Here is a 12,552-nt window from a genome sequence, read left to right on the forward strand (position 1 = left end):
ATGCAAACTACTGCAGATGCTGAAAATCAGAAACAATTACTGGGTTTTATGGTTGAACTGTATTTGTTTTAGATGAGTGTTCTTTAAAGTTTAATAATTATTCTACATACTTTAAAAATGTGAATGTTTTTGAATGTTTGAATGTCAAAGCATTCTATTTTCGTGATGGCTTTGACAGTTAGTGTGGTGGCAATGTGGTGTTTCATTAGCTGTCAAAACCATCTTTTCAGAGCAACTGACCACATAAACAGACCACTGGACCGGACGACACAAGTAGAAATGTCTTGAGGGTGGGAGCAATGTCAAATGTAATGCAGTGATTGATCTTTGTTCTGGATTGTAAAGATGAAATGTTTAATTTGCTATTATTAGTCTTGTGAGGTATTGTTTTTCACTGCTCTTAAATTTCTTACTAGTCATTGCGTTTTACTGATCCAAGATTAAAGTGGTGTAAACCTAGTTAAAGGTTAGTTTTACTCATTTTCAGTAGGATAGTGCATAGACTAGAGTAATATGCATGTGCGCAAGTACATGACACAAAGGATTAAGGTGCTTATTTGGCAGGTATTGATCAAGTAATCTGTTAGATGCTTGTTAGACATAAATATTGTGAGTGTTGTCTGATAATCGAGATTGGCTATCAAGAAGATTTTAAATTGTCAGCTGTCACTGCACATTTGGATATTGTAAAAGTCTGTACTCGGTTACAAAAACCATGAAGTAATGTTGAGGATGAAATTGTGCTTTTGTGATGTTTGTCTTGCCAAAATTGATATGAACTGGCCCCAGAAATGTTTATTTTCTGGCAGCTCATTCCATCTACCCACCACCCTCTTTCAAAAGACTTGCCTCTTTGGTCCCCTTGAAATCTTCTTAGCTCACCTTAAATCTACAGCCTCGGGTTTCATGCCCTTTAGTTCTACTCCCCCGATCCTGGGAAAACGATTGTGACCATACATATTATCTATGTCCCTCATGATTTTATAAATCTCTAAGTTCACTCAGCTCCTTTCCTTCAGAGAAAACAATTCCAAACTGTCGAGTCTTCTTATAACTCAAACTGTCCAGTTCTGGAAACATCCTTGTGAATCTTTTCTAAACCTCGTAGTTTAATCACATCTTTCCTGTAGTATGATAATCAAAACTGCACACAATATTCCAGGTGCGGTTTTACCATCATTTGTACAGCTGTAACATGACTCCCCTCTGAACCTATAGTATGATTCATTTGTGTAATAACTAGATCTCCACACATGTTCCAACTGGCATTACTAATGTTATAAACAGCATGGTCTCCCTGCTCTTTAACACTTAAGGCATGAATGACACAACATTAAAACAATTTCAGCAGAGCAGGCAGCATCAATGGGTAGAAACAGAATATTTCAGGTTATTGGCATTATACTAGGGAAAATTAGCATGTTTTACATTGCAGAGAAGGGGGAGAGTTGGGGAGAATAAGTTTGTTATTATTTCATTTGGAACATCCTTGATCTGAACTCTGATCTGTTGCAAGTTTGCTTCCTGTAATCAGTGTGAAAAATTGGTCTTAATCTAGTTTATAACTTTCGCACCTTGGATTGTCTATATCCTCTGTAGTAGTTTTGAGTGTTTTGTTGCTAAATTCAACTGAATTATTATCACTATTTCATTCCCTTGTTAAGCTTTCCCTAATTTAGCTTTCTATATTACTCCTCTTGTTTGGTTTGTTATGTACTGGTTTTAAAAAGTTGTTTTTAATGCATTTGAGAATTCTGCACTTTGTACATTGTGGAGGGGACTAAATAAATTGAGGGCAGAGCAGTTGACATTGTCTCCATGAATTTTAGCAAGGGCTTTGAATTCCATGCAGTAGGTTAGTCCAGAAAGTGTGCTGTTGGAATTGGTGCTGGGTCCTTCATTATTCATCATACGTATTAATGACTTGAAAGAGAGCGTAGATGGCATGTTTAGTAAGTATCTGATGCAGCCCAGCACTGAACGTGGCTGCGAGAAAACCCAAGAAAGTACACCCGGGAAACCCAGAAAATGTAAAAAAACACAAATGACCACTGAAACTTACCTACAGCACAAAGAAATCCAGCACCGGCACTGAAATCCCGACGGTGCGGGCAGCAGCACGTCCGGTCACAGCAACATCGCACTCTCCAAAGCGCTGCAAACCACGCAAGGCGGACCGCTTATGGAGCCGCATGGAGCAGCCCAGCAGCAGCGGGAAAAACAGGTCACGGAATCTCCATTCAAAATCCGCGACCCTTACCTGCACCGAAATCCAGTCGGAGCCCGTGGCGGCGAGTCCGGACTCAGCGGCAGCGAGTCCCCCAAGGCACGGCAGCTCCCGGAAGGCGGACTGCGCATGGAGCCGCGCAGAGCTGCTCAACATCGGACGCGGCTGCGAGAGACTGACTGGTGAGTACTATAAAACCCTCACCAAAATCCCGACTGAGCTAGGTAGAACATGCCCCTGGACCACCACACCGGAGGGATGGAGACGGAGCCAGCGCAGGGAGAGGAAGCAAAAACGTGGCCGGAGAGCGGGGGTGCAGGCCAGGCTACGGAGGGCCACACAAAGACCATCCCTACCAAGCGTCTTTCTCGTAAATGTCCGGTCACTCTCCAACAAACTGGATGAGGTAAGGCTATGGATCAACACCCAGCGATCCCTGAAAGTCTGCTGTGCGCTGATCTTCACGGAGACGTGGCTCAACGCGCTGGTTCCCGACGGGGCTGTGGAGCCAATGAACCGGTCACTACATCGTGCCGATAGAACAAAGGACTCCGGTAAGAGTAAGGGCTGTGGGCTCTGTATCTACATTAACAATGACTGGTGCACCAACCACTCCGCAATAGATAGCTACTGTTCCCCAGACCTGGAGTACCTACTGCTCAAATGTAGGCCGTTCTATCTGCCTCGGGTGTTTACTGTGGTCATCAACATGGCCGCATACATTCCCACACAGACTAATGCTAACCTAGCACAGCTGGACTCGGCCATCAGCAAGCAGCAGGATGCCCACCCCGACGGCGCCTTCATTGTTGCCGGGGACTTTAATCAGGTCGACTACGAGCCGCGCTCCACAAATTCCACCAGCACGTGCAGTGCCCTACCAGGGGCTCAAACACACTGGATAAGGTGTATACCAACATAAAGGACGCCTACAGAGCTCTCCCCTGCCCACCCCTGGGACAATCCGATCACCTCTCACTGCTTCTACTGCCCGCATACAAACCCCTCATCCGCAAGACCAAACCTACAATAAAGACGGTCAAAATATGGCCCGAGGATGCCACCCTACAACTCCAGGACTGCTTTGATCGCACCGACTGGGACCTGTTTGCACAACAGGCGACATGCGGTTCAGAGGTAGACTTGGAGGAATACCCATCCACTGTGCTCTCCTACATCAACTGCTGTGTGGAGAATGTCACAGAGGACAAGGAAATAAAGATGTTCCCAAACCGGAAACCCTGGATGAATAAGGAGGTACAGAACCTGTTGAGGGCATGCAACAATGCCTTTAAATCTGGTGACACTTCAGCATACAGTGTTGCCAGGTCAAACCTGAACAAAGGTATTAAAAGGGCCAAAGACACCCACAGGCAATGGGTGGAAGACCACTTCAATACCACGGACACCAGAAGCATGTGGCAGGGTGTCAGGGACATCACTGGCTACAAGAGCAGCCCTGCCTGCCCCCACAGCGATATCACACTAACCAACGAGCTAAAACACCTTCTTTGCCCGCTTCGAAACTGGCAACACCACCTTGAGTGGAAGAACCCCAGCCGAGGCGGAGGGACTGGTCTTGCAACTGAGCACACAGGAAGTACAACGTGCTCTGCAAAGGGTCAACCCACGCAAGGCTGCAGGCCCGGATGGAGTTCAAGGAAGGGTACTTAAGGACTGTGCTGAACAGTTGGCTGTGGTATTCACCAGGATCTTTAACCTGCCATTATCTCTGGCTAAGGTCCCCAAGTGCCTGAAGTCGGCTACCATAGTGCCGGTGCCGAAAAAAGCAAAGATCACCAACCTGAACGACTACCGTCCGGTTGACCTAACTCCTAATGTCATGAAGTGCTTTGAAAGGCTGGTCCTCTCGCACATCAAATCCAGCATCCCTGACTCACTGGACCCACATCAATTTGCATACAGGGCAAATAGATCCACAGAGGATCTGGCTCTTCACACTGTCCTGACTCACCTGGAGAGACAGGGCACGTTCGTGAGGATGCTATTCATTGACTATAGCTCTGCCTTCAACACGGTCATCCCCACCAAGCTCATCACCAAACTCCACCAGCTAGGCCTCAGCTCGTCGTTATGCGACTGGATCCTGGACCCTGCTGGAGCGACCGCAGGCAGTGAGAATGGGCCCGCACCTGTCCTCCACTATCACCCTGAGTACCGGCACACCACAGGGCTGTGTTCTGAGCCCCATGCTCTACTCCCTCTTCACACACGACTGTGTTCCTGCATTTGACACCAACACCATTGTCAAGTTTGCAGACGACACAACGGTGATCGGGCTGATCACCAACGGTGATGAAACAAAATACAGAGCAGAGGTGCAGAACCTGGCGGACTGATGCTCTGATAACAACCTGTCCCTAAATACCAGCAAGACCAAGGAGCTGATCATCAACTTCCGTAGGTCACACAACGGGGAATACGCCCTGATCTTTATCAACGGGGACAGTGTGGAGAGAGTGTCCAGCTTCAAGTTTCTGGGCACTCACATTTCGGAGGACCTAACATGGTCCAATAACACTGCTGCGCTGGTCAAGAAGGCACAGCAACGACTGTTCTACCTAAGAACACTGAAAAAGTCTGGTCTACCCCAACAGCTGCTGATGACCTTCTACCGCTGCACCACAGAGAGCATCCTAACACATGGCATCCCTGTGTGGTACCTCAGCTGCACGGAGCCAGAGAGTAAAGCTCTTCAGCGGGTAGTCCATAGAGCGCAGAGGACCATCGGAACACAGCTACCAGCCTTGGAGGGCATCTACAACACACGATGCCTCAGAAAAGCCACCAGCATCCACAAAGACTTCACACCCCTGCAACAGTCTGTTCGAACTTCTACCACCGGGCAGACGATACAAGGCCTTCTATGCCCACACCTCCAGACTCAGGAACAATTTCATCCCCAGGGCCATAGCTGCTATGAACCGGTCCTGCTGAGCCGGATGGTCACATCGCACAGTGAACTGGCACAGATCTACTTGCACTTTATTTCTGTTTTAAATTTGTTTCATTGGGTTGTTTAAATTAATATTGACTAGCTAATTAATATATTGCATCGTATGGGAGGTGCATTCCCAATCTCGTTGTATCCCTGTACAATGACAATAAAGATATATTGTATTGTATTGTATGCAGATAACACTTAAATTTGTGGTATAAGAGATAGTGATGAAGGTTGTCTCCAATTATAACAGATTTAGATCAATTATGAAAGTTGGCAATGGAAAGGCTGATGGAATTTAACTTGGGCAATTGTGAAGTGGTGCACTTTTTGAAGTTAATCCAGACAAGGACAGACAGTGAATGGCAGTGCGGAAGTGCTATTGAACACCGAGCCCTTGGTGTACGAGTACATCATCCCTTCAAAGTGGTAAAATATGTGGAAAAAGGAGTGTTGGTATACTTGCCTTCATCGATCATGGCATTGAGCTTGGAATTGCTGGTATATGTTGCAGTTGCACAAATCATTGATTAAGCGGCACCTGAAGTATTGTGTGCCGTTCTGTGTGCCATGCAATAAGAAGGATATGATGTTGGTAGAGAATATTTGCAGACAGAGGTCGATTCGAGGGGTTGATTTAAAGGGGATCTGAGGGGCAGATTTTTTCACTGAGGGTGATGGGAAAATTGAACCAGATGCCAGTGGAGATGGAGGCAGAAATAATTAGTGTTTAAAAGACATTTGGACAGGTACATAGAGAGGTATGATTTAGAGAAATATGTGCCAAACGCAGGCAAGTGAGATTAGAGTAGATCGGTAGCTTGGCATGGATATTAGGCCAAAAGCCCTGTTTCCATTCAGTATAACTCCCTGAATCTGTTTAAATCTATACTTCAGTTAATTTTATGGTAATTGAAATCTCTGCGACTTCTGTCTACCAGTGTTGCACTTTGCAGAAATATACACGTTATCTTTATTTTGGGGCTAGTTGTATTCTCTATCAATCAGTTTGTTTCTTTTATTTTTGCATCTGAATCTGAGAGACTTATTTTTTCTTTTTACCATCAAATCATTTTTTGTAACCAACTGTAATTTAACTAACATTTTTACAGTTTTTTGTGGTCCTTTATGTCATCCAAACATTTTAGAAGTAGGAATGTTGAATTGCCATTCATGCTCATCTTGAGACCAGTAGTGACCACAATGCCATATTTCCACGATGATCAGGTTATATTTTGTTGTGTTTTGAGGTTAAATATTCACAAGGTCACTTGGTTGTATTAACCTGCATTTAATCCAATGTGTCATTTTATACTCATTAGAGAGGGCAGGAATCTTAAAATCTACCTTTAACGTATCAACACACCAATTCCAAACTGAATTGAAGTGACAATTACGATGTGCTTAAGGTGGACTTCGAAAATATTACAACCCGTCCAAGGCAGACACCAGCTGTTGATTCTGTAGCAGTATAAAGATGTATTTCTGATTGGAATTGCACCAATTATATTTCCTGTGATATTACATATGGCTAAATTTAGGCAAGATCAGTCAGAACATCTTGATAAATATTTTAGATTTTATGTTATGAGTTTAAGAAATTTCAGTTACTCCTTTTCATGTAGTGGCACTCATTTTTATCAGCTGAACTGGTATTTTTAATGTAATATCTATGTACTAAAACTCTCGTTTGTTTGTTTGTTCCTGAACTACAGCCAAAACGGTACACAATAGCGCAACAATTTCAGGCCCACCTTACTCACCATAGTCCCTTTGGTGCTAATGGACGAAGTTTAATTGAAATTGGTGTTATATTTTTAGTTATTCACATTTTAAAGTTTAAATCTATCTCTTAGGGAGAGAGGGGAGGGCAGGGAGGCGGGAGTATTGGAGGGAGGAGGAATGTGGGGAGGAGGGAGGGGATAAGGGGGGGGTTGAGGGGGATGGAGTGGGGGGGGAAGGGAAGGGGGGGTTGAGGGGGATGGAGTGGGGGGAGAGGAAGGGGGAGGGGTGGGAGGAGGGGGAATAGGGGGAGGAGAGTGGGGGAGGAGAGGGTGCTGCACTAATGCAGGAGAGGTTTGGGCCCAACGGGTCCACTTGTTCTAGTATTGTATAAAATGTACACAGTAATTGAATCAAAGGATGCTTAAAAATAAGGAATATGAAGGTTCTTGGTCAATCTCAAAATGATCTTAAATTACTTAACAGGAAATGGGGTTGCACAAAGACAGTACAGCATACACATTGGATAGAATAATGTGGATCCAATATTAAATTTGTTTGTTTTCTTTTATCCAATAGACCTCTTCACCTAACGCATCAAGTGAAAACTCACCAGTTAGCCCTCCTGATGAACAAGGACAGGGTGATGCTCCTCCTCAACTTGAGGAAGAGGAACCTGCATTTCCTCATACCGATTTAGCAAAGCTGGATGATATGATCAATAGGTGAGTGTAACTAGACTGGAAAAATAATAATTTATGTTCATGTACAAGCTGTTAATATTTGTTATGCTTTTTATAGACCTCGTTGGGTGGTCCCAGTGTTGCCGAAAGGTGAATTAGAAGTTTTACTTGAAGCTTCTATAGACCTTAGTAAAAAATGTAAGTAGTGTTTTAAAGCAATCTTAATTTTACAAGAAAATGAGTACTTTAGATTTTAGGTTGACCTATTGAAATATTTAGAGGTTATTTTAAAAATACTGAGGCAAATTTAATTGTATAAAATTTGAACAAAAAACAAAGATGAAGGTGATCACTCAGCAGGCCAGGCAGCATCTCTTAAGAGAAAACAGCATTAATATTTCAGTGATTATAGATGTTGCCTGACCTGTTGAGTATCCTCAGTACTTGCTGTAACAGTAATTTTCTTTTTGGTTGTGTCGTTGTTAGTTATAGTGTGATTTTGGAAATAATAAACAACATATTTAGTGGTATATAGAGATCACGAATTTGTCTTCTTTCAAAAGATATTTATGTGCTGCCCGCAAAATAATATTTGAAGATTCCAGATGTAAATATTAAATTTTGTGGGCAGTATCTTCATATTTTCATTTTCTAGTATCAAAGGTAAATTTACACACACTTCATCTAGCTTGAGAATGCTATTGTATCTTTTAATATAATCACAGGAAAAATATGCGTGGAAAACGTGCTGTTCAGTTCTCCTTATCTATGTTACAGTTACTCTGTGATCTCAATTCCTCAGCATATCCTGGTATTCCTTTTTTCCTTGTGCAGTTATCAAGCTTTCTCAGAAAAACATCTATAGTATTCAACCTATTTACTTTTTAGAAATTAATTTCCTGTTGGATGTATTGTCGGATTTATAGCTCTTTATTTTTGTTACTTTCAATGCGCAAGTACAGTTTATTGATTTCTACTTTGCCAAATGATTTTGAGAAGAGATACTTCCCAATGTTCTTTCAAGATTCTGGAATTTGACCATGAAACACGTATCCTTTCTTGGTCAGCGTGAGCGGCCTGATTAATAAATTACACACGTTATGCCTATCAACTTTTTACACAATCTGACATCTGCACCAGATATTATTTATGCTTAAAACATAAAGTGCTGGAGTAACTCAACGGGTCACTCAACATCTGTGGAGGATACAGATAAGCAATGTTTTGGATTGGGAGATCTTCTTTAGAATGATTGTAGTGGGGGGGGGTTGGAGAAGAGGTGGGGGGGGGGGGGGGGGGGGGTTGGAGAAGAGGTGGGGGTGGGACAAAGCCTGGCAAGTGATATGTGGATACAGATGAGGGTAGTTTGATTGGCAGATGGGTGGACAAAGGCTGGAGATAAAAAGGAGACTAAAGAGTGTCAGATAAGGTGAGAAGAGGAGTGAAAAGTAAAGCAGTGAGAGAGATATATTCATGCTAATCAGTACCATTGTGTAATACCTCATACTGGAAAGCTTAAAATCTTAACTTTGGATTGGAAAATAATATAATTGCAAGTTGTGTGGTTTTGTCCAACATTTTTTCAATTTATAAAGATTAAATGTTGCATAGCTTTTCCCATTGGTTGAAGTTTTAATTGACAGAAGGTTCAAAATGTGATTTGCAAATTTCAATGCGAGCCTAGTGTCCGAAAGGTTGTTACCTTGAACACTTTGGTTTAATTAGCCTCTGGAGTAAAGGCTGAGAATATAGAATGATGGGTAATTAAATTAATCGATGTTTAAATCTTGTAAAATCAAATTGAGTTTAGTTTGTTCCATCTTCATTCGTATTGACTTGAGAACAGTTACCTTTAAAATTGTTTGTAGTGTGCTTGGTTATATGACATTAATTTTTCACCTATATACGGTAGAATTCTGATAATTTGCCATTTGATTATTTGGAAATGTCCAGGGTTCAGTATCCGACTCACTGAGTGATGTTTCTCGCTCTCCCTTAAAACTCACTGCAGCATTGTTTCAGCACATAAAAACCATTATTCTTGATTTTTGTCCTGCTGATTTATGGTGGATGAACCGTTAATTGGTAGATGTAGCAAACAGATATCATTTTCCTTTCATTTCAAGGCCTTGATATTAAAAGTGAAGCATGTCAACGCTTTTTTCGTGATGGGCTCACAATTTCTTTCACAAAAATTTTAACGGACGAAGCTGTGAGTGGTTGGAAATTTGAAATTCATGTAAGTATTTTCTTTCTTTGCTTTTAGATAAATGCTTCATTTTAATTTTTGTAGAGGTTGAGTTGAGCAAATAGGGAAGTATCTCAATTTTCGTATTGATAACAAATGATTTAATTGAAGTTTTTTAAAATAAGCAGCTGCTTGCATTGCCCCACGTTTATTACCCCATCATAACATTAAAACCAACAGCAACAACAGAAGAATATAGATCAGTTGCACATATGGGCAGAGAAATGGCAGATGGTGTTTAATCCAAACAAGTGGAAGGCCGAGTGTTAAATGTCATACGTACCAGTAACAGGACATTGAAATTCCTATTACTGCAGCTTTCCATGCTCATTTACGAATAACATATAGATATGTAATGATCAGTAATACAATAAATACAGTAATATAATAATGTAATAAACAGTAACACTAGGTCGCCAGACTATAACAGTGCAAAATTGAAGTATGCAATGCAACCAAAATAAAGTCTATAGTAGGTCACAGTTGCTGAGGTAGGATTGTGGTTAGAGTTGTGCAGTGTTCAAGAGCCTGATGGTTGTTAGGAAGAAGCTGTTCTTAAACCTGTAGCTCACAGATCTCGGCTTCTTCTCGTTGGTGTTACTGAGATGAGAATGTGACGATGGTGCTGTAGGTGTTTAATATTGGTTACGTTTGTGAGGCCGTGCCTCCTTTAGATCCCTTTGATTGTGGGGAGATTGGTACTCCTGATGAGCAGAGCAATGTCTACCACTTTCTGCTGCATTCATTTCTGGCCTTTCGAGATACAAAACCAGGATGTAATGCAACCAGTAAGTGTGCTCTTTGCCATACATCAGCAGAAGTTCGATAGAGTATTCAATGAGAAAGAATCTCCTCAATCTTCTAAGGAAGTAGAGGCGTCGATAAGCTTGCTTTATAATTACTTAACTATGTTGGACTAGGACAGATCATAAGGGATGTGCAAGCACAACTTTTTGAAGCTGTTAACTCTCCACCATTGTCCTATCAATAGTGGCTCCACTACTTTCTTTTCCTAATGTCAGCAGTCTGATCCTTGATCTTGCTAAAATTGAGAGCAAGATTGTTAATTCAGTCAGATTATCAATTTCCCTGTTGTACTCTGATTCATCGTTATTTGTGATTCATCCCAATGATGGTGGTGAATTAAAAAAATGGTGCTGAAGCTGTATCCGCCTACTCAGTAATGGGTAAAGAGGGAGTAGAACAGGGCACTTTATTTACCGACTTGTGTTGGTAAAGTGCTGTTACTAATTCATACTGAACGTGGTCTGCCAATGAGGAAGTCGAGGATCCAGTTGCAAGGGGGCGAGCAAAGAGCCAATTCTGTAGTTTAAGTTTAGAAGGGATGATGGTGTTGAACGCCGTGCTATAGTCAATAAACAACAGCCTGACATACGTTTTCTTATAGTCTAAGTGGTCCAATGTAGAATGGAGAACCAGCAAGGTCACATCTCCTGTTGATCTGTTGCAGTGGTAGGCAAATTGTAGTGAGTCCATGTCCTTACTACGGCATAGTTGATATGCATCATAATCGACCTTTCAAAATCCTTCATCACCAAGGACATCAGTACCACTGGCCGCTAATGTTTGAGGCGTCACCTTGCTCTTGTACACTAATGTTTATGGGTTCTATGAACATACTCTGATGCATCTTCATTTTTCCTTACCAACCTATTCCATTCTTCCTTGTGTCTTTATCTTTCTTCTCCTTAAATGCCCTTATGTGCATCATGTCAACAAATACTTCAGGTAATCATTTTCACGTTCTAACCACCCTCTGGCTAAAGACTAGCCTATTTGATTTTTTGATGATTGCTCTTAATTTTTGGCTCTTGGTTCTATTCCGTTAAGTAGAATAATGTTTGACCTCCCCAAATTGTTTCATGTCTAGTACATTTTTTGAGGCATCGTTTAATTTTTCTTCAAGAGAAAAGAATGCCAGTTTCCTTTTTCTTGAATAGTCACTTAAGTTTCATCATTTTAATCAATATCAAACGTAGCCTAATAATGGAAATAATAACTATTTGTAATTATCTCTCCAATTATATTTCCCTGGTATTCAGTTTACTTTAGAAATAATTCCAAATGCTTGGGTTTATTTTTCTTAACATCCATAAATAAAATAAAACAAAATATTGGTGCTTTTCTGCTGCTCTACCACATTTAATACGGCCTCCTTATTGTTAAAATGCAGGACCTCACGCATACCTAGATTGAAATGGATTATCAATTAGGTTTGCTCATGTCTGTACACACACCCATCCCCTGGCATTTCAGACTGCAACCATAGGCGGCGCTCTTGCAGGCAACCATTTTGCAGAATCCTTGCACTCTGTCCACAATGGATATCCTGACCTCCTGCTGTATGCTATTTCAATCCCCATTCTGGCACCGACATGTCTGTCCTTTGCCTTCGGGTAAAAATAAAAGAACAACTCGTAATCTGCCTTAATAGTCTACAACTCAATCATATGAACTTTGAATCTTTCAATTTCAGGTAACATTCACCTCTGCTGAAACGTATATGTTCTCTACCCCATCACACAGTTTCATTCCCCTCCCCCGCTAACTTCCATCTACCTATCACCCACAGGCTTACTCTGCTGATTCAGCTATCCCCTACCCCAACTGGTTCCATCTGCTCATCATCCCTCCCATATATGGCTCCACTTACCACCTTCCTTAACAGATGCAGAATTTGCAGCCTCTT

The 12,552-nt window shown here is 41.8% G+C and overlaps 1 protein-coding gene across 6 annotated transcripts in view; it reads left to right on the forward strand.

The window, feature by feature from the left end:
- Positions 1 to 12,552, forward strand: part of usp9 (ubiquitin specific peptidase 9) — a 185,580-nt gene that overhangs the window by 48,482 nt on the left and 124,546 nt on the right. For all 6 annotated transcript variants that reach the window (XM_078409184.1, XM_078409183.1, XM_078409185.1 and 3 more), the window contains 3 exons: positions 7,491 to 7,636; positions 7,713 to 7,792; positions 9,721 to 9,833. In XM_078409184.1, the coding sequence (XP_078265310.1) occupies positions 7,491 to 7,636; positions 7,713 to 7,792; positions 9,721 to 9,833 (339 nt within the window). The remainder of the gene's footprint in view (positions 1 to 7,490; positions 7,637 to 7,712; positions 7,793 to 9,720; positions 9,834 to 12,552) is intronic.

This window comes from Rhinoraja longicauda, chromosome 12 (assembly GCF_053455715.1).
Source record: "Rhinoraja longicauda isolate Sanriku21f chromosome 12, sRhiLon1.1, whole genome shotgun sequence".
Taxonomy (NCBI): Eukaryota; Metazoa; Chordata; class Chondrichthyes; order Rajiformes; family Arhynchobatidae; genus Rhinoraja; species Rhinoraja longicauda.